A 21,863-nucleotide genomic window follows, 5' to 3' on the forward strand; every position below is an offset into this window, starting at 1 on the left:
GCGTGGAGGCGTGATAAGTCGATCCGAGTGCGGACACGTCCCGGGGCAGTGCCGCATTGCCGCTTGCGTGCATGCAGGAATCTCGGCTGGCTCCGACGGCGAGTGAAAGTCGGCCGCTGTTGTGGTGTCGTTGTGTGTGCGGCACACCACGTTCAAAAACGCGCACGGCAAACCACTGGCCAGAATGCGTCGCCCGCAGCTACTGGCGGAAAAAAAGCCTCCTCCGCGTCTGTGAGTGGCCAAAACGCGACCTATGTTTGCAGCCAATGCGTCGGCTCGAGGCTGCGAGCCACCCAACTGGGAGCCGACCGGAAGATCCTCCCTTTCCTCGACTCTCACTCTCAGATTTTCTTTGAAGAAGGTAAGCGCTCGCTCCGCCGACACCCGGAAAGATCCCAACCCAGAGACTAATAGCCCTCGTTCTTATCTGCAGTTAACCATGGGCAAGGAAAAGGTTCACATCTCGCTGGTCGTGATCGGCCACGTCGACGCCGGCAAGTCGACCACCACGGGTCACCTGATCTACAAGTGCGGTGGCATTGACAAGCGTACCATCGAGAAGTTCGAGAAGGAGGCTGCCGAGCTCGGCAAGACCTCGTTCAAGTACGCTTGGGTGCTTGACAACCTGAAGGCCGAGCGCGAGCGTGGTATCACGATCGACATTGCCCTGTGGAAGTTCGAGTCCCCCAAGTACTTCTTCACGGTCATTGACGCCCCTGGCCACCGTGACTTCATCAAGAACATGATTACGGGCACCTCGCAGGCTGACTGCGCCATTCTGGTCGTCGCCTCGGGTGTGGGCGAGTTCGAGGCTGGTATCTCCAAGGAGGGCCAGACGCGCGAGCACGCTCTGCTTGCCTTCACGCTCGGCGTGAAGCAGATGATCGTGGCCATCAACAAGATGGACGACTCGTCCGTCATGTACGGCCAGGCTCGTTACGAGGAGATCAAGAACGAGGTCACCACGTACCTGAAGAAGGTGGGCTACAAACCCGCCAAGATCCCGTTCGTGCCCATTTCGGGCTGGGAGGGTGACAACATGATCGAGAAGTCGGGCAACATGCCGTGGTACAAGGGACCGTACCTCCTTGAGGCTCTCGACACGCTGAACGCCCCCAAGCGTCCGTCGGACAAGCCTCTGCGCCTGCCCCTCCAGGACGTGTACAAGATCGGCGGTATCGGCACGGTACCGGTCGGCCGTGTGGAGACCGGTGTCATCAAGCCTGGCATGGTCGCCACGTTCGGCCCCGTGGGTCTGTCGACGGAAGTCAAGTCCGTTGAGATGCACCACGAGTCTCTGCCGGAGGCTGTCCCTGGTGACAACGTCGGCTTCAACGTCAAGAACGTGTCGGTGAAGGAGCTGCGTCGCGGCTTCGTCGCTTCGGACTCGAAGAACGACCCGGCCAAGGGCACGCAGGACTTCACCGCCCAGGTGATCGTGCTGAACCACCCCGGCCAGATCGGCAACGGCTACTCGCCGGTGCTGGACTGCCACACGGCCCACGTTGCCTGCAAGTTCAAAGAGATCACGGAGAAGATGGACCGTCGTTCGGGCAAGGTGCTCGAGACGGCCCCCAAGTTCGTCAAGTCGGGCGATGCCTGCATGGTCATCCTCGAGCCCTCGAAGCCCATGACCGTGGAGTCGTTCTCGCAGTACCCGCCTCTGGGCCGTTTCGCCGTGCGCGACATGCGCCAGACGGTTGCCGTCGGTGTCATCAAGTCGGTGAACAAGAAGGACCACACCGCCAAGGGCGCCGCCAAGAAGAAATAAGTTATGCGGCCATGCAGCTTGACACTTCTTGATCGACGGACGGTGGTTCGAGTTCTGTAGGAGGCAACGTGCCTGTCGTGTTGCTTTTATTAACGGAATGAAGAAGCATTTGTCTACCTTAATCCTCTCCACCATTCCTAGTATTCGTGATCTGTTTGTGAAGATTTCAGCCATCGCCTGCAAATTTTGCAGTTGGGATGAGGACGTCTAGGCACATTAAGCTCCTGTCCATAGCAAATCGTGGCAGATATTTGACGGAAGTGAACGTCAACCAGAACAACCATAGTTCATTGCTTGCACTTAACCAGTTCGTGGTGTAGATCTACAACTCTTGACAGGCTCAGTTGCAGCAGGAGCATCCGTCGAAGCCAGCGTCTCGAAGGTGGACGGCTTCGTCGTAGCATCCGCAGCAGCAGGAGTCTCCGTGGTCGTCTGGAAAGTAGAGCTTGGAGCGCGTGGAGCTGTGGAATCGTATACCGTGACGTGGAGAGTGGCAAGGAAGCATCAACGCGTAGACACCTCACTAAAGGCGTGATTTTTCAACAGGTTATGACAGGTGCTTGGAGCCGTGGAGCTAAAAGCCAATCCAAATCACGACAACCGGCAAAAAACAAGAAGAAGAAAGAGTTAGACGCATGTTTGAAGTGGTGGAAGGACAATGCTGGAGACTTGCCCTTGTTGGCGCCAGTTGCAAGGAAGCTATTTGATATTGTTGCCGCGCATGCTGGAAATGCTGTCACGGCTCAGCGCAGCAGACTATATAACAGGGGCGAACGTGAGGGATCTTGTTTTCCTTCACAGCAACTCGGTACCAGAAGAACCTAGTGATGACGAAGTTGAGATCGACGACGATAGGGCTACGGGTCAGTAGTTAACACTTCAGTGAAGTGAGCTAACTTCTTTGCATGTAGTACAACCGTATTGACCAGCACTCGTATACGCATGGCTTGTGGGGCTAACAGCATCTGGTTACCTTAATGTAGGTGCGTCTTGAACGATCGCAGCTAACGGCACTTCAATACATCTACCGATTGAGTCAATCATTGACGCTGACAAGGCGTGCGAGGTGGTGACCGCCATAGCTGTGTTGGTCTTGCTGGCTTTTCCGTCTGACACCTCATTCACCCGACTGTTGTGCACCAAGAGCACTTAGTAAGTACTGTACGTGTGTATCACTCGCAGCTAACGTAATTCTCCATGCTGACACAAACAACCTGCGGCACGGAAATCCTTGACGTCAATTTACGTAAGAAAACACGCCAACGGACTGTCTGAACGGGAACGGGGAATGCTCGTTTTTGACGTCAACAGGTATTACGCCCCATCCCTATTATAGTTTGCAGAGCAAACTCATCAAAGATTGCCAGATGCAGCCAAGCAATCACCACTTCGTCGCTAAAAAAAAAGGTGAGGTGCACAGCTCACAATCGCTTTTCCCTCATAGCGCAGATTCAGCATAGTTTCCGGATATCATGGCCTCACCTGAATTCATCGTGCGCACGCAGCAGTACGAGGAGATTTTCACCAACGTCCCCGGCACCTTCGCCAATGAGTCGTACATCTCGCGCCTTCCTGGACTCGTCCGCGACTGTGTGGCCAACAACCGTGGACGCTTCTCCGAGGAGCAGTGCCAACGTCTGCTGCAGTTGGCCGACGACATGGTGAACGACGCAGTTATCCCGCTGCCTTCGCAATATCCGGAGGAGTCGGCCAAGTCGCCTACGAGTGCTCAATGGGAAACGCTGCTGGCCGGCAAGGGTTACACGTGGCAGAACTCTCCGTGGTTCATGTGCGAGCAGTACATGTTCCACCTGGTGCTGCTGCTGGCCGAGTACTACACGACGGGCATCGACCCGTTCCATCCGTCCAAGGTGGCGGAGCTGGAAGAGGACACACCCTGGGCGTTGCTGCAGACGGCTGTGGGTCTTTCGGCTCAGGAGGAGGCGAGTTCTCAGAGTCACCATGACCAGCTGAAGCGATTCATGAAGTTGTGTCTGTGGGGCAACAAGGCCGACGGGTGCTACAAGGAGGTCAAGGACACCATCAGTGGTGCTGATGCATCATTGGAGTTTGATGATGCTCTGCTGCTGGTGGATCACAGCGACAAGGTGATATCGTACTTGGAGCAGAAAGCGCGCGAGACTGGAGGTGATGCTCAGAAGCTCGGCGTGCAGTACATCAATGACAACAGCGGCACGGAGCTGTTGCTGGACTTGGCATTAGCGGACCACTTGCTTGGGCATGGCTGGTGCGGCAAGGTGACGTTGAACGTGAAGGTGGAGCCCATGTATGTGTCTGATGCCACGCCCGCTGATGTCCTCGAGCACATTGCCGAGATGCAGCGCTCTACGCGAACCTCGGAAGTGCAGGCGTTGGGCGAGCGTTTGGCGGAGTACGTTGAGAAGGAGCAGCTTGTGGTGCGCCCCGACATCTTCTGGAACCGCTACACGTACTACTGGGAGATGCCGACGGAGCTGCAGACTCGCCTTGCACGCGAGGCGACGTTGGTGATCATCAAGGGCGACCTGAACTACCGGCGTCTGCTGGGTGACCGCCTGTGGCCTCCGTCGACGCCGGTGGGGGAGGCTGTGCCGTACTTCCCGACGGCGTTTGTGTCGTTCCGCACGTTGAAGTCGAACCCTGTCGTGGGCATCCCTGCGGATATCGTGTCGAGGCTGGAGAAGGAGGACGTCAAGTGGCGTTACAACGGCAAGCGCGGCACGATCCAGAGTGTGCTGACGCCTGCTTCGGCGCTGCAGTAGACTAGAATGTAGGAACTATCCGATAATGGACAAGCAGTGTAAAAACTTACGATTTGATTCGAAGACAGCCCAGGAATTAGATAATGCACGTGTCATTCTTGACGATTTTCACGATTCGATGCACAACACTGCTTCGTAAAATGCACACTGCAGGATCCATGAATACAGGACCACGTAGGTTGACAGGCCAAAGTAGTCTTGAGCATGATAATATTTTGTGAAGCTCGCAGACTCCACAAAGCAAAAAAAACAAACGATCGTGAAAATCGTCAAGAATGACACGTGCATTATCTAATTCCTGGGCTGTCTTCGAATCAAATCGTAAGTTTTTACACTGCTTGTCCATTATCGGATAGTTCCTACATTCTAGTCTACTGCAGCACCGAAGCAGGCGTCAGCACACTCTGGATCGTGCCGCGCTTGCCGTTGTAACGCCACTTGACGTCCTCCTTCTCCAGCCTCGACACGATATCCGCAGGGATGCCCACGACAGGGTTCGACTTCAACGTGCGGAACGACACAAACGCCGTCGGGAAGTACGGCACAGCCTCCTCCACCGGCGTCGACGGAGGCCACAGGCGGTCACCCAGCAGACGCCGGTAGTTCAGGTCGCCCTTGATGATCACCAACGTCGCCTCGCGTGCAAGGCGAGTCTGCAGCTCCGTCGGCATCTCCCAGTAGTACGTGTAGCGGTTCCAGAAGATGTCAGGCCGAATCACCAATTGCTGTTTGCAGACGTAGTCGGCAAGTCGCTTTCCCAGAGCTTGCACCTCAGGTGTGCGGGTCGAGCGCTGCATCTCGGCAATGTGCTCAAGCACGTCGGCGGGCGTGGCGTCCGATACGTAGATAGGCTCCAGCTTTACATTGAACGTGACTTTGCCGCACCAGCCATGCCCAAGCAAGTGGTCCGCTAATGCCAAGTCCAGCAACAGCTCCGTGCCGCTGTTGTCATTGATGTACTGCACGCCGAGCTTCTGAGCATCACCTCCAGTCTCGCGCGCTTTCTGCTCCAAGTACGATATCACCTTGTCGCTGTGATCCACCAGCAGCAGAGCATCATCAAACTCCAATGATGCATCAGCACCACTGATGGTGTCCTTGACCTCCTTGTAGCACCCGTCGGCCTTGTTGCCCCACAGACACAACTTCATGAATCGCTTCAGCTGGTCATGGTGACTCTGAGAACTCGCCTCCTCCTGAGCCGAAAGACCCACAGCCGTCTGCAGCAACGCCCAGGGTGTGTCCTCTTCCAGCTCCGCCACCTTGGACGGATGGAACGGGTCGATGCCCGTCGTGTAGTACTCGGCCAGCAGCAGCACCAGGTGGAACATGTACTGCTCGCACATGAACCACGGAGAGTTCTGCCACGTGTAACCCTTGCCGGCCAGCAGCGTTTCCCATTGAGCACTCGTAGGCGACTTGGCCGACTCCTCCGGATATTGCGAAGGCAGCGGGATAACTGCGTCGTTCACCATGTCGTCGGCCAACTGCAGCAGACGTTGGCACTGCTCCTCGGAGAAGCGTTCACTGTTGTTGGCCGCACAATCACGAACGAGTCCGGGCAGTCTCGACTTGTACGACTCATTGGCGAAGGTGCCGGGGACGTTGGTGAAAATCTCCTCTCCTTGGTAGACACGCGCGAGGAATTCTGCGGACACTCCCATGATGCTCGAAACGGACTGGATGGCTGCAAGTCGATACAGTTGTGAGGCTTCCGGTCCAGCGGGTGCATGGGCACGGCACTGGATAAACTCTCGTTTGGGCAGAATCTACATAATCGCTGAGATTGCTATTGCAGCAGTGCCATAATAATCGCAGGTGTGCAAAGCCACTGGGCAACAACACGCTAATCGCAGGTTTTGCACCGCAACATCGAAAGTGCACAATCACCACGAAATGAAGTGAACGAGCGTCCACCAACCTCGAGAACTCAACCACTTCGCCAAAGAAAAAAGAATGTAAATTGCTACTACATGGAGCAATGAGTAGTCACGCTCCTTCTTCAACGACAAGCAATTCATGACAGGAAGCGTGACTCACCATCAAAGATGTGTTATAAGACAAGTGTCGCTTTCGCACTAAGCTCCATACTTTCTTTTCCTTCGTGGGGACCACGTCATCGCCTTCGTATCTCGCGCTGAATGGGCGTATCGGACCAATTCATTGAGCTCTTGCAGCAGCAAGAGGAACTCGTGGCCAATGTGCCGGACACGTTCGCACACACCACGTGCACCGTGCGGATGCCGCAGGTGCTGCGCGACTGCGTGGCCAAGAACGGCGACCGTCTTTCAGCCGAAGAAGGCAGGCGTTTGCTGCAACTAGCAGACGACATGGCCAACAATGCCGAGATTCCGCTGCCCTCGCAGTTCCCCGAACAAGCTGCCAAGTCTCCGACGAGCAAGCACTGGGAGAGTTTACTGGCCGGCAAAAGCTACACGTGGCAGAACTCGCCGTGGTTCCTCGTGGAGCAGTACATGTTCCACCTGGTGCTACTGCTGACGGACTACTACAGTACGGGCTTCGACCCCTTCCACTACTCGAAAGTGGCGGAGTTGAAGGGAGATACGCCTTGGTCCCTGCTTCAGACGGCTGTGGAGATCTCCGCGCAGGAAGAGACTACCTCTCAAAGCCACCGCAACCAGCTCAAGCGCTTCATGATGCTCTGTCTATGGGGTAACAAGGCCGACGGCACCAACGAGAAGGTCAAGTCCACTATGCACGTTGCTGGGGACTCACTGGTCTTCGACGACGATCTGGTGCTTGTGGATCACAGCGACCAAGTGATTTCGTTCCTGGAGCAGAAGGCGCGCGAGAGTGGCGACGCTAAGAGTCTCGGCGTCGAGTACATTAACGACAACGTTGGCGTGGAGCTGCTGCTGGACCTGGCGATGGCCGACCATTTGCTGACGCACAATTGGTGCGGCACGGTGACACTCAACGTGAAGGCGGAGCCTCTGTACGTGTCGGACGTGATGCCTGTGGACGTGGATGAGCACATCACCGAAATGCAACAGTCAACTCGTACTCCAGAGGTCCAGGCTCTGGGCAAGCGTCTTGCTGAGCACGTCCGCAAGGGGCAGCTACTGGTCCGCTCGGACACGTACTGGAACCGGTACACGTACTTCTGGGAGATGCCCACGGAGCTGCAAACCCGCCTCGCCCAAGAAGCGACTCTCGTGATCCTCAAGGGCGACCTCAACTACCGTCGTCTCCTCAGCGACCGTCTGTGGCCTCCATCCACGCCCGTGGAGGAGGTGGTCCCGTACTTCCCGACCGCATTCGTCGCCTTCCGCATCCTCAAGTCGATCCCCGTCATGGGCATCCCCGCCAACATCGTCGCCAAGCTCGAAAAGGAAGAACCGCACTGGCGACTCAACGGCCAACACGGCACCATCCAAAGCGTGCTTAAACCCGCCGCTCACTCAGCGTAAAACCCACTTCAACTTGACCTTTGCAGCAACTTAATAAATACGTTGCCTGAACACAGCAACATAATAGCATACGTTGCGCTTACGCAGCAACATAACTAGCAAACACCTTGCCATCGACCCAATAAATTCAATAGGCTTGGTGACTATGGAGGTGTCGGAGGAGCCGCTGCCGCCCGAGTGGGAGGTGGCCATGAGCCGCTCCAAGAACATGCCGTACTACTACAACGCACAGACCAAGAAGGTCTACTGGGTGGACGACGAGCTGCCGCGTGGCTGGTCGCACCAGTTCGACCGCGACGGCCGCCGCTTCTACTTCCACGTGCGCGACAAGAACGCGACCATTTCGTACGACAAGCCCGTGCTGCGGGACGCCAGCCCATCGCCTCCGCTGCCAGTCAACGACGTCGCCTCGCCCGAGCCTTTGCCGGTCCCAGCGCCGTCCTATGATGACTCACCTAGGGGAGGCCATGCACATTCCGAGTTGGGGGAGCCCCCGCAGCTCGTGAGAAAGAAATCCAACTCGCTCATGGACCTGTTGAGTCCAGGGCCTCCTGCTCTGGTAGCAGAGGAACAGACACGAGGTAGTTGGACAACTTTTAGAGAATATGATGGTGGTGGTGGCTAACATTGTTTTTATAGTAGAGGAGGAGAGTCCGAGGGCGCCGGTGGCGAGGTCCATGCACATTTCCAACTTGATGGCGTCTCCGGATAAGGGGAGGGGAAATGGAAACGGCACCAAGAGGTCGTACGAAGCCATCTCGAGAGACCAGGAAGAGGACAGGGAGAAGGACCCGGGAGCGGCTGCCGCGTTTTACAATCAGTTGCAGCGAAGCGCACAGAGTGACAGAGCCGACAGTTTGCTGTTCCACATGCGCGCGTTGAATAATTGGGTGAAATCGGTCCTGATTAACGAGTACTCGCGCCGTGAGGGAGACCGCGTGCTGGATTTGGCCTGTGGCAAGGGAGGCGACTTGATGAAGTGGACCAAGCGCAACCTGGCGCTGTATGTGGGTGTGGATATCGCTCAGAAGTCGCTGGAGGATGCCGTCGAGCGGTACACATCGTTCTCGCGCGGTGGAAGAGGAGGCGACCGGGAGCGCAACAAGACCGAGGTGCAGTTTATTCAGGGTGATCTGGGAGTGGTGGACCTGCTGCGGGACGAGATGCACTGCTGGAGCGAGCACGACGGCTGGCACGACGCAGTGCCGCTGTCAAGCTCCGCGACGGGCAACTTTAACATCGTGTCGGTGCAGTTCTCGTTCCACTACATGTTCGGCGACGCGCAGCGTGCGAATCGCTTCTTTTCGACGGTGCATGAGCTCCTCGCGGATGGCGGTGTGCTGATCGCGACGACGGTCGACCCAAACAAGCTGCTTATGAAATACTACCAGGGTCTGCGGCCACTCGAGAAGGAGAGGGAAGACCAGGAAGCGAACAAGCCTGACGTGAGCATCGTGGACGAGAAGGAGCGCGAGGTGTGTTGTATCCGCTTTGACGCAGCTACGCGCGCCCAGTTGTCAGGACCAGACGCCGCGTCCGAAGGAGTTTTCGGTCTGCGCTACAACTTCACGCTGCGTGATCGCGTGGAGGATGCAGAAGGTGGCGGCGGCCAGGCCGTTGACCTCCCCGAGTATATGGTGCCAGACGATTTGCTGGCCAAGCTCCTGCGCGAACACGGCTTCGAGCTGCTGCTCAAGCAGAATTTCCACCGCTTCATCCAGCAGCGCAAGGACCAGGACCGCAACCGCACGCTGCTCGAGAAGATGCACGTGACCAACATCCGCGGCTCCATCTCGGACGCCGAGTGGGAGATCGCAGGGCTTTACCAGGTGCTCGCTTTCAAGAAATCATACTAAGGAGGTGCCTGTGGCTGTTTCATGGAGGTTTTAACTGGGCAAGGACAATGAAAGGCAAGTTGCAATTGGTGATGGCTACACTAACGATCACAAGTGAGTAGTGTTACTGCGTCATCCGTTTCCAAACAACTTGGACGCCGAGCAATTACCACGGACGCTGGTTGTTTCACGGGTAGCCAGCGTTAGGACTGTTCTGAAACGGTGGCGCGGGAGGTGGAGGAGGGCAGGGACGGAATTGCACGTACACCAAGTCGGGAGGCGTCGAGCTCACCAGTTGGCAGCTCAACTGCGTTGACTGCAGGTGCTGGAGAACTGTTCACGGATGGCTGCGTACGGCTCGAAGCTGCGGCTGCGATCGTTTGGGACATCGGCCGCGATTGCGAGCCGAGTCACGGACGATGAGGTTCTGCTCTGTCTCTCTCTGCTCTGCCTCATGCTTGTCAGTGATTACCTTGAGGAGGAGCTGCACTTGTGTCAGGAGCTCCTTCGTCGTCGCTCGCAGCTCCTTCAGCTCGGCTGTGGCTGCAGATTGCTCGTCAAGTAGCATGGGCATGGCCTCGACGATTTCCTGCTTGTCCGCCGTCGTGGTTGTCACGGCCTCCTCGATGGCGTTGGCCTGGTTCGCTGCGAAGCTGAGCTTGCGCCAGGCCTCCGTGATCTGCTCGGCCACCTTGTTGCTGGAATCCTGCTCGGACATGCGTACACGGTCAAGAGTGCTGGGGCCAGATCCTGGGGCGATAATGTAGCCATGTTGATCGTTGTGAGTCATTATGAGTAAAAAGGCAACTTCAACTGCAGGAATCTGCCTTCATCGCTTGGAGCTGGCGTCCGTCCATCCATGGACAGCTTGACCGAGCCCAGTGTCGCAGTCGTGGCCGAAGCGAAGAGTGAAGGCTTCCAGCTAGCAACTGAAGTCAGGCAAAACAATAGCGAAATCATGGTCGATGTTGGAAAGGATAGTTGCAGGCAAGCGTGCCTGTTATCCTGTGCTTGAGTTGGTTGACACGTGCATCTCGCCTGCGATTTGGAGCAGAGCAGCAAAAGCTTACGCGTTTTCAGTCCGAACGAGTGTTTACACTTTGCACCGTGCAGAGATGCCGCCCCATGAAGCAGCAGTACATGTATGAGTCATCTCACCACCGCACAATCACTTTCCCCTCGTGCCACGCACCGCTCGTTTCAATCTCGATCCTCGAGCACCATGTCGACTGAGTTCCTTGCACTCCTTCATCAGCAACCGCAGTACTTCACCAACGTCCCTGACACGTTCGTCGATGCCACGTACAAGTCTCGCATGCCAGAGCTTGTGCGCGACTGTGTGGAAATGAACCGCGACACCTTCTCAGCCGAACAGAGCAAGCGTCTACTCAAGCTGGCCGACGACATGGTCAACAACGAAAAGATCCCGCTGCCGTCGCAATTCCCCGAGCAAGCCGCCAAGTCCAGAACAAGTGCAGAGTGGGAGAGCTTGCTCGCTGGTAAGGGCTACACGTGGCAGCATGCGCCGTGGTTCCTGAGCGAGCACTACATGTTCCACCTCATCCTTCTGCTCACCGAGTACTACACCACGGGCATCGATCCATTTCGTCCATTGTGCGTTAGTGCAATCTACTGACCAGGAAGTCGTGGGATGAGAGAGGACTAAGGGGATGTGTGCTTACTGCTGTCTGTAGGAAGGTGGCGGAACTGCAGGAAGACACGCCTTGGAGGCTGCTGCAGACAGCCGTCAGTCTCTCGGCCCAAGAGGAAGCAAGCTCGCAGAGCCACCACGACCAGCTCAAGCGGTTCATGAAGCTCTGTCTCTGGGGCAACATGGCCGACGGCTGCAACAAGGACGTGAAGGACGCCGTCAGTGGATCTGACGCATCGCTGGACTTTGACGACGAGCTCTTGCTCGTGGACCACAGTGACAAGGTCATCTCGTACCTCGAGCAAAAGGCTCGAGACTCGGGCAATGCGAAGAGTCTGGGCGTCGAGTATATCAACGACAACAGCGGCACGGAGATGCTGTTGGATCTGGCGATGGCAGATCACTTGTTGGCACACAAGTGGTGCGGCAAGGTGACCATGAACGTCAAGACCGAGCCCATGTTTGTGTCGGATGCGATCGTCTTCGACGTTCACGAGCATATCGCCAAGATGGAGCGCTCGACGCGCACGCCGGAGGTGCAAGCTTTGGGCCAGCGCCTAGCAGAGTACGTCCGCACGGAACAGCTCGTGATTCGGACCGACATCGCCTGGAACCGCTACGTGTTTTTCAACGAGCTGCCATCGGAGCTGCAGACTCGGTTGGCGCGAGAGGCGACGCTGGTGCTCATCAAGGGCGACCTCAACTACCGGCGCTTGATGTGCGACCGACTGTGGCCGGCGTCCATGGCCATCGAGGAGGTAGTGCCATACTTCCCGACGGCGTTCGTGGCGCTCCGCACCATGAAGTCGAACCTGGTGGTGGGGGTTCCAGCGGAGACCGTGGCCAAGTGGGAGACGGAGGACACCAAGTGGCCATTCAACGGCAGCGGCGGCAAGCACGGGCTCATCCAGAGCGTTCTTCGGTAGGACCTACCTGCAGGCTGCAGCGTAGCATAGGGCGACGACGGTTGCAGCGTAGCTCGAGGCATAAGAAATCACGTGGTCGTATGGTATCATGATCGAAATGAGACTGGCGCCCACCACCTGCGGCTCCGTCGTCGAGGATGCGAGGGATGTCGGAGCCATGCTGCGAGCACTGGTGAAAGCGTTTTTTGCTGCTGGATATTCAGGGCTAGATAATGCGTTTGCGAATGCAGGTGCTGGTGCAAGCAGCAGGCTCAGCTTGATTGAACGCGTCTGGATTTCCAGCATGGACAGCCCCGCCGGTTGTAGATTGGGGGGGGTAATGCGGGCGTCGGTCTCCGCACGCACGAAGGCACACACGAAGGCACACACAGCTTGACGAGCGTGTCAACGTCGACCAACAAAGTGGCAACGCGACCGGCTCACTTGGCGATGTCTTGTTGCGAGGAAAGCCTCCCGGAGAATACGTGTTGTACTGTACAGGTAACCATAGCGCGTCATGACAGCAGGAGGCTCCGTCGCCGCCACAGATCGCCGCGCTCGACTGCGAAATGGGAGTGGGGCGACGTCTGCGCTGACAGGCTCGTTGGCCGCGTGTGCAAGGCAGCGGCGGCAGCGACACTGCCTCTGATCCCAGGCCGTGGTTTTTGCTGTCTGGCAGGCGAGACCCGTTGGCACTGCCAATTTGGCACAGGACTTCTTGATTTGCCAGCAGCAATGCCAATACCGGCGCAATCGGCAGGTCAACGGCGCTTACTCCACTCTGAGCCGCGCCATCATGGAGCAAACATGGTGTGGTGGGCGATCGCAAAGGCAACTTCAAATTCAAACGGCGGCACATCCCGCGATTGGCCAAAATTAGCGGTCGTGGTTACGCATTGGCCGGGCCTGATCTACGCTGGCTCTGTCTCGGACCAAAATTAGTCTTCTGAAATAGTCCTTCGCCTCCATTGCTGCCTTTCACTGCCGTTGACTGGCACTTGTGCTTGGCGGCCGCGCTGAACCTTCTCCGCCACGCGCCGCACAGGCTTGATGCCAGTCGCTCGCTGGCACTTGGCCGTCAGGTCGACGGGCCCAGCCAAGCCAACGCCACTCAGGTGTGGATGGCGAACGGGTGGGCAGCAACATTACCCAAACAAGATCATGGCTGGCCAATCAGCAGCCGCGAAAAGGGCGCAATCGACCGGAGATTACCACCAGCCCCGCGTTTTGCTTACAATTTGATCGCTAACTCGCCTCCTCGAAAGACTAAAAGTGAGCTGCGAATGCCGCTACGCCACGACGTCCGTGACCTTGCCGTCATCCGCTCTTGGGCGCCATCGCGGTTGGTTTAGCACGAGCGCTGTTGACGCCGTGGGGTAATATTTGCGCTGATGGCCCGGCTCTGGCCGAGTGGAGTCAACAAATTCTGATTTGTTATATCCGACATACAAAGCGCCATACTATTTTGGTCGGCACCGCACGTTTTTAGTCTGGCCGTCATTCTGAGGGAGTGCCACTCTCGGCGGATGCGATGCGCGTTGTCGCACCAGCCTGCTTCAGTGGCCGCTCCAGCTCGTCCTCCGTCCCTGGTGCCGCTGCTTGCCTTGCTCCGCCGGCAACGGCTCCGCCGTCCAGCCACGCAGACCCGTCACTGCGTGACTCACGCAGGTCTCTTGTCGAAGTGCAAGCACGCCGCTTGACTGGAAACCCGCCGCTGCGGAGCCCTACCGCCGCGCAGAGAGCGGGTCGCCACATAACGAGCGTCAAACAGACGCTGCGGCCATCTGATCGACGTGGCGATGGCGTCAGACATGCAACGGCAGTGGACAGCGGCGGCAGCAATGGCAATGCTATAATAGCTCGCAGGCGATGCCTCGCAGAGTCCATTGCAGCCATCGGTCCCGTGCGTTGACGCCGGCGGGGCTGCAAGAGTGGCCGGATCTTTGTGGGTAATCTGCCCTAATCATGCTGCAATAATCAGCGATGGTGCGCAGCGATTGGCCGAAACCCGCTCGCTTGTTTATAAAAGAACCGTTTTTCTCGCTTGCCGACTGCTTCTCCTCTGTCATTTGTGCTTAGGACGCCGCAGCCGCAGTGAACCCACGCCACGCCTCCCTTCACTCTCGAATCGGTCAGCTACCGGCGATCGCTCCACAGGACAGCCCAGACGCCATCCTAAAAAAGGCAGCAACGCCACAGCCGCCTCTCCTCCTCTTGCATGGGCCTCGCGCCGTCTCCGTCCCCTCCAGCCATGCCTCTGCCCAACAATAACAGGAAACCCCTCACAGGCGCCTTCGACTCGCCCGCGCGCCCGCCGTCACCCGCCTGCGACGTCTACGGCGACGACCTCAGCGACTCGGACGCCGCGTCCCCGCAGGTAGAGCAGTTGCTCGTGAACCACTTGCGCTTCGCACACGCCTTCCGCAAGAACGACGCCGCCATGATCCTGCAGTACCTGGCCAAGGACGTGGCGCTCGTGTCCGTGGACGGCGCGCGCCACGAGGGCCAGTCGGCCGTGCTCGCCTACCTCGTGGGCGCGCGCATGACGAAACTCAGCGCCAACCTGCACGTCAAGGGCTGCCCCACGCGCTCGGGCGCGTGCCAGTCTACGTTCATCTACGAGCACGGCATCGTGTTCAAGGACCCGCTCTTCATGGAGGTGCTGGACTGGAAGCCCAGCAGCGCCACCATCGTGCGCATCGCGCACATCGCTGTCCCGGACGCCAAAAGCGGCAAGACTCCACAGGATTTCGGCAAATCGTCGCCGCTGAGGCTGTCGTTCGGCCGCATGTCGGACGAGGACGACCCGAGCGAGTTCAGCAACGACTCGGACGCCAGCGAGACGTGGGAATCAGAGAACAACAATGCCAACAGTACACCGCCGTCCAAGACCAGATGCCGACGTCTCAAGTCCAACAGCTCGGCAGACAGCAACGCGGCCATGACGGCAGTCACCGCCGCCAGTTTGAGGCTTTCCGGTAGTAGCAGCAGCAGCCAGAGCGGAGCCCACGAGGCGGCCGTGCAGCCACTGACTCCGGGTGCGGTGCTGCCGACTGCCAGCAGGAAAGCCATGGGCACGATCACGTTGGCGGAGATTTCGTGCACGGGTCTTAAGCCCATTCGCAAGCGTAAGACAGTGAACCCATTCGTGCTCCTGCAGTGCGCAGAGACAGGAAAGGTCTGGAAGAGTCCCGTGCTCCGACGAGACCCGAATCCCAAGTGGAATCACATCCCCTTGAAGATTCCGGCGCACCAGCTTACGGACGTGGTGGAGATCTCGCTCTGGGACCACACGCTCTTCCGCTCGACCAAAGTCGCTGGGGCGGCTCTTGTCATGACCGATCTCCTCAAGGACGACGCCGAATTCAGCACCAACATCCAGTTGGAGCGATTCGACGCAGCGCGCGCTACTGGCGAAGCAGAGTCGGTGACACTCCAGCTACGGTTTGTGCGACAGTGCGGAGGTGACATGGCAGTCCGCTCCGCGGAAGAAGTGGAGCAGAACCCCGCGCAGTTCGAGGAGCCCGAGCTGAACAAGACTGAGCAGGCCTCGACCAGCTCGGCGTTGAGCGCAAGTATCAAGTGGCTGGTGGTCACGGACGTGCACAGCGCCAGCGTGTTGCTGATGCTCCTCCGCGCCACCATCGTCGCCGCCATCGTGTGGATGCTGTTCCACGCCACACTCGTGTGGCCCAGGCAAGCGTAAAATATAGGAGAAAGTTAGGTAGGAAGCGGCCTCCGGCCGACAAAAAAAGCAGTACCATCAAATTAAAACGCCATGTAAAATACTAACCATCGACAACGCACCTTTGCGTTCATCACTTGTGATGAAGAATTTAGCTGCCAATTCTGGGTACAAGAGTTCATATCGCTGCTCCTGATCAAGCCCTGATGAACGTGGGTGAGAAATCGCTGCGAGTCAGGTGGAACAGCGGCGTAAACATGTCGTCGCGAGCTCGCAGGTCGGCCCACGGCACCCAGCTCCAGCCCTCGCACTTGTTCGGCTCCATGTTGCGGATGGTCTGCTCGTCGTCCACGACAGCCTGCATGAGGATCGTGATGTAGTGCTTGTCCTCGTCCTCCATGAGGTCGTTGGTCACGGTGGCGAACTTGGGTCCCTTGAGATCGAGATCTGTTGGACATCATGATGCTCCAGTGAGCATTTTACCACCAACAAACAAGGTACAAGGCGTCGACTAACGCACCGGTTTCCTCTTTCACCTCTCGGACAGCGCACTCCTCCCAGCTCTCGTACATTTCCAGGTGCCCACCTGGCAACGCAAACTTGCCTTCGCCGTGCGAGCCCTTTCGCTGGCCGATGAGAACGCAGTCCGGGTGCTTCTTCGACATAAGCAGCACGCCCACGCCCACGCGCACGACGGTTTGCTGCTCTTTCAACTTGGCGTATCCCGCTTGCAGCGTCCCAACTCTGCAGCACACACACAAGCAGCGTGAGCTACCATTACCCACAACAAATGCAACTCCAGTACCGATTGGTCTCCGACGTGTCCTGCGTCTCAAGGAAGTTGATGATGGCGTCCAGATTGGACGTGGAGCTGAGCTCGCTCCAGTGGCTGGCTTGGCTGATCTGGCTCAGCTGGCTCACAGGCTCCGTGAACCCGTCGCCACAGGACTGGAAGTCGCTGGCCCACAAACTGTCTTCGCTCTCGCCTTCCTCTGCGGTCGTGTACTCGCGCGGGGACTGCGACAGCGTCGACATGTCCGTCCCCCCAGCAGGAGGGGAGCCCGGACTAGGCGACGCGGCCTGAACGACAGTCGTAGGCTGGCTACTTGACTGTATTGCACAATAGAATAAACGACCTAAAACTTCAGTAATTGTTATATCTTTTGAGATGGCTGAAGGACGCACCTCCGCGACGCTGAGCTGGCTGGAGCACAGCAGCGAGTCATCCTTTTCAATGTACTTCATAAGCAGCACCTTCATCTTGGCGTTCTCTCGGGCCTGTACACCCAGTTGTTGGCAATACACACTTTAGTTCCTAGCTGTAATCTCAGTTTGTGTCCGTCCGCCCACCGTGAGCACGAGTTTGCGCTTGGCTTCTTGCAGAGAATTGCGGCAGGCTTCCAGGTCCGCCTCGGCGTCGCGCAGCGTGCGGCGCTTCTTCTTGGGCGCCTCGTTGGACGGCGCAGGAGGAGGAAGACGGCCCATGATTGACTGTTCCCGCGAAAAGCCAAAGTGAGCGACGGCACTTTAGTGACCAATTTTGAATACATACAAAAAAGATGATAGTAACAGTTCTCGATTTAGTGACGGGGAAAGCTGAAAGGCGGCGGATCGCATGAGTTGGTTTGATTGTTGCTGCTACTATCCAGTGCGACTGCTGAGAGACACATAACTGTCGGCGCGAGCTACTAGCGTCGCTGTAGCAGTCGCTGTTACCACGCTAACGCTAGATGCAAAAGCAGGAAGGTCTGCTAAGATGGGAACCTTTGCTCATCGATACGGCCTCTGCTTGGCTATCACGCTTAGAGCCGATGCAGCACATACCAGCAAGCAGCAACCCAGACTTACGAGTCGAGATATATGATGGACTAACCAAGTTCAGCACAAAACCAACCGCGGGTAATTGGTGCACCATTAGTTTCAGGGAGCATGCGGAGCCCGCCGTTACGTGTGACCAGCTAGCTCAATGTCTTCCGCCTGTCTTGCGCTTGCCATTTTAAAATGGGCAGGCATAAGACCCATACTGCAGGCCAGCATTGCCCAGGGTGGCAACGCTACTGAGCCGGGCAAGTAGAGGTAACTATTAATACAGTAATATACCCTCTTCAGCCACTGGATCCCGCGCGCTGATTGGCTCCGCGACACGTGTGCGACCAAGCGGAATGACGGTAATTTCATGCCCGCATCCGTTGCATCCCCCACTTGCCAAGATGGCGCCTGCCCCGAACGAGAAGAGTCTGTTGCTAAAGGAGACGGCCGCGGGGTCTCTGGAGGACCCGCAGCCTAGTCAGGGCGCCACCGTCTGGGAGCTGCGCGTGCTGCTCATCCCATGTACGATTTGCACGTGATCGTGTGGTGGAGACTCTTGTGCTGACGGTGTCAATGGACTTGTGTAGACTTTTGGCCGAAGACATGGGGACTGGTACGATGCGACTGCGTGAGCATTAGTTATTGGCTACCGTCTGACGTCCTGTTGCTGTGCAGCGCGTGCGAGTGTTCATCTCGTTCTCCTTCATGTTCCTATCACGAGGCTCACGCATCTTGGCGCCGCTGTTCCTGAAAGAGGCGACGAACACGATCTCTGAAAGTCAATTTACGAAGCTCCCTGTGTTTCCAATCGTCATGTATTGCGGTACGTGTGGACATTGTTTAGAGATGAGGAATAGCAAGTGCTGATCTTCTTTGTGGGTTTGTTGGACCAGTGACTCTGTTTGGCTTTGCCGCGGCGAAGCAAGGGCAAACGTACCTGTACATGGTGGTGAAGCAGCACGCGTACCAAGATGTTGCAGCCAAGGTACAAACCGTCAGCTATCTCCTTCTGCTTAAAACCTGGATTTATGCTCACATTGGTGTTTGCTTCGCTTATTTTGATAGCTATTTGGGCACTTGCACAGCCTCTCGATGAACTACCACCTGACGAAGAAGACGGGCAAGGTGCTGCGCTGCCTGGATCGTGGATCCACGAGCACGGACAACATCGTCAACGTCATTTTCTTTCGACTTTTGCCCACTTTCGTGGAGCTCATCGTCGTGTCCATCGTGTTCATCTTCTCGTTCAAGGAGAAGATTCTGTCGGTCGTGACTATCATTGGCGTAGTGCTCTACGTGGTTATTACTGCTATGGGCACGCGGATCCGCCTGCACTTTAAGAAGCAGACCAACGAGCACGACAACCAGGCGAGCGAGAAGGCTGTGGACTCACTGGTGAACTTCGAAACTGTCAAGTACTTTTGTACGGAGGACTACGAGCTGGCGCGATACATGACGAGCATTTTTCTCTATCAGAAGTCGCAGCTGTCCACAAGAGGCCTCATGAACGTCATCGTGGTGGCACAACAGCTTATTCAGCAGACCTGCCTTGGCGTGTGCCTCCTGATCTCGGCTCGCAACATTTTCTACGGTAGTATGACCGTCGGTGACTTTGTGGCGGTGACGGTGTACATTGGCAACATTTTCAAGCCGCTTGACTCGCTGGGGAACATCTACAACACCATCGTGCAGTCTTTCGTGGACATGGAGAACTTGGTCGAGCTCCTGCGGATTCAACCCGAGGTGCAGGACAAGCCTGACGCACCAGCTCTGGAGGTCTCCCCTACTGCCAGCACGGTCTCGTTCCATAATGTGTGCTTCAGATATCCGAGCCAACCGGAAGCCAACGGTCTCAAGAACGTGAGCTTTACTGTGCCTACAGGGCAAACGGTGGCTATCGTGGGCTCCACAGGCTCCGGCAAGACGACCACCAGCCGGCTACTATTTCGCTTCTACGATGTGCTGTCTGGCAGGATTTCGATCAACGGACAAGATATCGCATCAGTGCGCCAGAAATCTCTCCGCAAGAGCATCGGTATTGTGCCCCAGGACACGGTCATGTTCAACGACACCATCCGTTACAATGTACGTTGCGCGCTGCTCTGTCTGAGGTGGCTGCAGTCCAGTCTAACCATTTGTGTCTTTGGATCCTGACAGCTTACGTATGGCCACCGCCATTGCTCGGATGAGGAGCTTGTGGCAGCCGTAAAGGTGGCCAACATTTACGACTTCATCATGTCGCTGCCTAACCACTTCGACGCACAGATTGGCGAGCGTGGTCTGAAGCTGAGCGGCGGAGAGAAGCAGCGTATCGCCATCGCGCGTCTTGTGCTGAAGAACCCGTCGGTGGTCGTGCTGGACGAAGCAACGTCGTCACTGGACACGGTGACGGAGCAGAGCATCCACCAAGCTCTGAACGCGGCGTGCGCAGGCCGCACCACCATCATTATTGCCCACCGCCTCTCAACTGTGCGCCATGCGGACAACATCATCGTGCTCGAGAAGGGCCATATCGTGGAGACCGGCAACCACGCCCAACTCCTCAAACAAGGAGGCCGTAAGTACTTCTAGCTTGTTGTGGTCGTCGGAAGTGTTTTGGAGTCGGTACTGACCATTTTGTTCACTATACGATTGATAGGCTACCTGCAACTGTGGACCCAGCAATCTCGCGAGACAAAGGAAGATGTCCCTACCGAGGTGTCTTAACTGCAGGAGAGGATTAATAATGGCTACATCCTTAATCGTACTTACTTCGTTACTCATTGTACACATCGTCGTTCGCATGGACCGGATAGCTCACTTCTGAAAACGCAAGCAAGTGTTGATCATGGCCGCCGCTGGAATGCGCTTTTGCCGCGAGTGGTACGGTCCCCAGCGCTCTCAGTCGCTGCCTCTCGCGCTTGTCCTGCACAGGACGCTCTCACCTCATCACTGGCCCCCTTTCCTAACTGTCGAAGTCGACGTGGGAACTGGCTCCGTCCTCGTACAGGGGAGAGCGTGCGCTCAGGCTGCAATGATGCAATTAACTCACCCCCTCGCTGTCTTTTTGCTGTCATGTGCCTTGACAGCAACAACATGTTGTACCCGAGCCAGGACCGCGAGATCCGTCGCCTGGTGTTCCGCTGCCGCAACTGCGGGCAGTCGGAGGACGTGGAGGAGAACTGTATTTATGCGAACGAGCTGGTCAAGGACACGCGGTGCGTCTCCAGCTCTAGATCTTACCGTCCTGCATCCTGGAGGAATGCAGCCGTGTGTGCTGCGTCCTCTACGTGAAGTACTGCTCACTGATCGGCATTTACTGCCATTATTGTTGTTTGTTGCAGTGTGCAGCTGGACGTGCTGCCGGGCGACGTGATCGACGACCCGACGCTGCAGCGCGACTACGACGTGGTGTGCCCCAATTGCCACAGCAACGGCGCCGTGTTCATCCGCTCGCAGGACGGCGTGAAGCAGTCGACGCTGGCCCTCATCTGGGTCTGTCTCAACCGCGACTGCCAGATGGACGACGAGGGCAACCGCCTTCCGTCCTACCGCTGGATGGGGAGCTGAGCCGTATGCATCGCACAGCCCCAAAACGACTTTACGTCCAGCAGCAGAGCGTAACAATAGCGTATCAGCAAACAAACAAACTCTATCCTACTTTTAGTGACGATGACACGCAAGCGGATAAGTGCTGCTACCTGCTTCAACCTCGTCTTTTTGGCAGGCGCATACGCGAGTTCACACCGATCTCCACAGGTCGATTTCGTCCTACACGCTCTCGGACGCTGACAAAATGATGGGGCGCCAGTGCGACCCAGGTTTCACCAGCATTGTCTGTTCCCAGGGCGTGCATTTGCAACGCCGGTTTTGTAGGCTTTGACTGCTCGATGCGCGAGTGTGTCAAGGGCGCAGCTTGGTTTGCTGGTCCGGAAAGGTTCAAGGGTGTGACTGCATCACGAACGACTACTTTGGTCCGTACGAGAATGCCTTTGGCGATTTCACTGGAGGTCACGACTGCTACACGCGTTCATG

General features: G+C 57.0%; 11 protein-coding genes across 11 annotated transcripts; 8 read left to right on the forward strand and 3 right to left on the reverse strand.

Annotated features, from left to right (window-relative positions):
• Positions 1-253: 253 nt before the first annotated feature.
• Positions 254-1,771, forward strand: KRP23_13320 (Elongation factor 1-alpha; the record flags this gene model as incomplete). Its single annotated transcript, XM_067884015.1, has 2 exons — positions 254-361; positions 434-1,771. The coding sequence occupies 2 exons, from the start codon at positions 254-256 to the stop codon at positions 1,769-1,771; spliced, it is 1,446 nt and encodes a 481-aa protein (XP_067738639.1).
• A 1,472-nt stretch (positions 1,772-3,243) lies between these two features.
• On the forward strand, positions 3,244-4,533 carry KRP23_13321 (Damage-control phosphatase ARMT1; the record flags this gene model as incomplete). The annotated part of the gene is made up of 1 exon (XM_067884016.1): positions 3,244-4,533. The coding sequence occupies one exon, from the start codon at positions 3,244-3,246 to the stop codon at positions 4,531-4,533; it is 1,290 nt and encodes a 429-aa protein (XP_067738640.1).
• Positions 4,534-4,904: 371 nt separating this feature from the next.
• Positions 4,905-6,197, reverse strand: KRP23_13322 (Damage-control phosphatase ARMT1; the record flags this gene model as incomplete). The annotated part of the gene is made up of 1 exon (XM_067884017.1): positions 4,905-6,197. One exon carries the CDS (start codon positions 6,195-6,197, stop codon positions 4,905-4,907), a length of 1,293 nt encoding a protein of 430 aa, XP_067738641.1.
• A 477-nt stretch (positions 6,198-6,674) lies between these two features.
• Positions 6,675-7,964, forward strand: KRP23_13323 (Damage-control phosphatase ARMT1; the record flags this gene model as incomplete). The annotated part of the gene is made up of 1 exon (XM_067884018.1): positions 6,675-7,964. One exon carries the CDS (start codon positions 6,675-6,677, stop codon positions 7,962-7,964), a length of 1,290 nt encoding a protein of 429 aa, XP_067738642.1.
• Positions 7,965-8,109: 145 nt separating this feature from the next.
• On the forward strand, positions 8,110-9,820 carry KRP23_13324 (mRNA cap guanine-N7 methyltransferase; the record flags this gene model as incomplete). Its single annotated transcript, XM_067884019.1, has 2 exons — positions 8,110-8,545; positions 8,604-9,820. The coding sequence occupies 2 exons, from the start codon at positions 8,110-8,112 to the stop codon at positions 9,818-9,820; spliced, it is 1,653 nt and encodes a 550-aa protein (XP_067738643.1).
• A 316-nt stretch (positions 9,821-10,136) lies between these two features.
• Positions 10,137-10,517, reverse strand: KRP23_13325 (uncharacterized protein; the record flags this gene model as incomplete). The annotated part of the gene is made up of 1 exon (XM_067884020.1): positions 10,137-10,517. The coding sequence occupies one exon, from the start codon at positions 10,515-10,517 to the stop codon at positions 10,137-10,139; it is 381 nt and encodes a 126-aa protein (XP_067738644.1).
• Positions 10,518-11,021: 504 nt separating this feature from the next.
• Positions 11,022-12,376, forward strand: KRP23_13326 (Damage-control phosphatase ARMT1; the record flags this gene model as incomplete). The annotated part of the gene is made up of 2 exons (XM_067884023.1): positions 11,022-11,413; positions 11,494-12,376. The coding sequence occupies 2 exons, from the start codon at positions 11,022-11,024 to the stop codon at positions 12,374-12,376; spliced, it is 1,275 nt and encodes a 424-aa protein (XP_067738645.1).
• Positions 12,377-14,573: 2,197 nt separating this feature from the next.
• On the forward strand, positions 14,574-16,061 carry KRP23_13327 (uncharacterized protein; the record flags this gene model as incomplete). Its single annotated transcript, XM_067884024.1, has 1 exon — positions 14,574-16,061. One exon carries the CDS (start codon positions 14,574-14,576, stop codon positions 16,059-16,061), a length of 1,488 nt encoding a protein of 495 aa, XP_067738646.1.
• Positions 16,062-16,236: 175 nt separating this feature from the next.
• KRP23_13328 (Nucleotide triphosphate diphosphatase NUDT15) lies at positions 16,237-17,525 on the reverse strand (the record flags this gene model as incomplete). Its single annotated transcript, XM_067884025.1, has 5 exons — positions 16,237-16,487; positions 16,561-16,784; positions 16,846-17,150; positions 17,226-17,318; positions 17,391-17,525. 5 exons carry the CDS (start codon positions 17,523-17,525, stop codon positions 16,237-16,239), a joined length of 1,008 nt encoding a protein of 335 aa, XP_067738647.1.
• A 725-nt stretch (positions 17,526-18,250) lies between these two features.
• On the forward strand, positions 18,251-20,555 carry KRP23_13329 (ABC transporter B family member 6; the record flags this gene model as incomplete). The annotated part of the gene is made up of 7 exons (XM_067884026.1): positions 18,251-18,371; positions 18,437-18,462; positions 18,525-18,672; positions 18,743-18,834; positions 18,915-19,934; positions 20,007-20,406; positions 20,488-20,555. The coding sequence occupies 7 exons, from the start codon at positions 18,251-18,253 to the stop codon at positions 20,553-20,555; spliced, it is 1,875 nt and encodes a 624-aa protein (XP_067738648.1).
• A 121-nt stretch (positions 20,556-20,676) lies between these two features.
• Positions 20,677-21,398, forward strand: KRP23_13330 (DNA-directed RNA polymerase II subunit RPB9; the record flags this gene model as incomplete). Its single annotated transcript, XM_067884027.1, has 3 exons — positions 20,677-20,711; positions 20,918-21,046; positions 21,173-21,398. The coding sequence occupies 3 exons, from the start codon at positions 20,677-20,679 to the stop codon at positions 21,396-21,398; spliced, it is 390 nt and encodes a 129-aa protein (XP_067738649.1).
• Between the last annotated feature and the right edge of the window lie 465 nt (positions 21,399-21,863).

Source organism: Phytophthora ramorum, assembly GCF_020800215.1.
Source record: "Phytophthora ramorum isolate Pr-102 chromosome Unknown Phyram_PR-102_s0017, whole genome shotgun sequence".
Lineage (NCBI taxonomy): Eukaryota > Oomycota > Peronosporomycetes > Peronosporales > Peronosporaceae > Phytophthora > Phytophthora ramorum.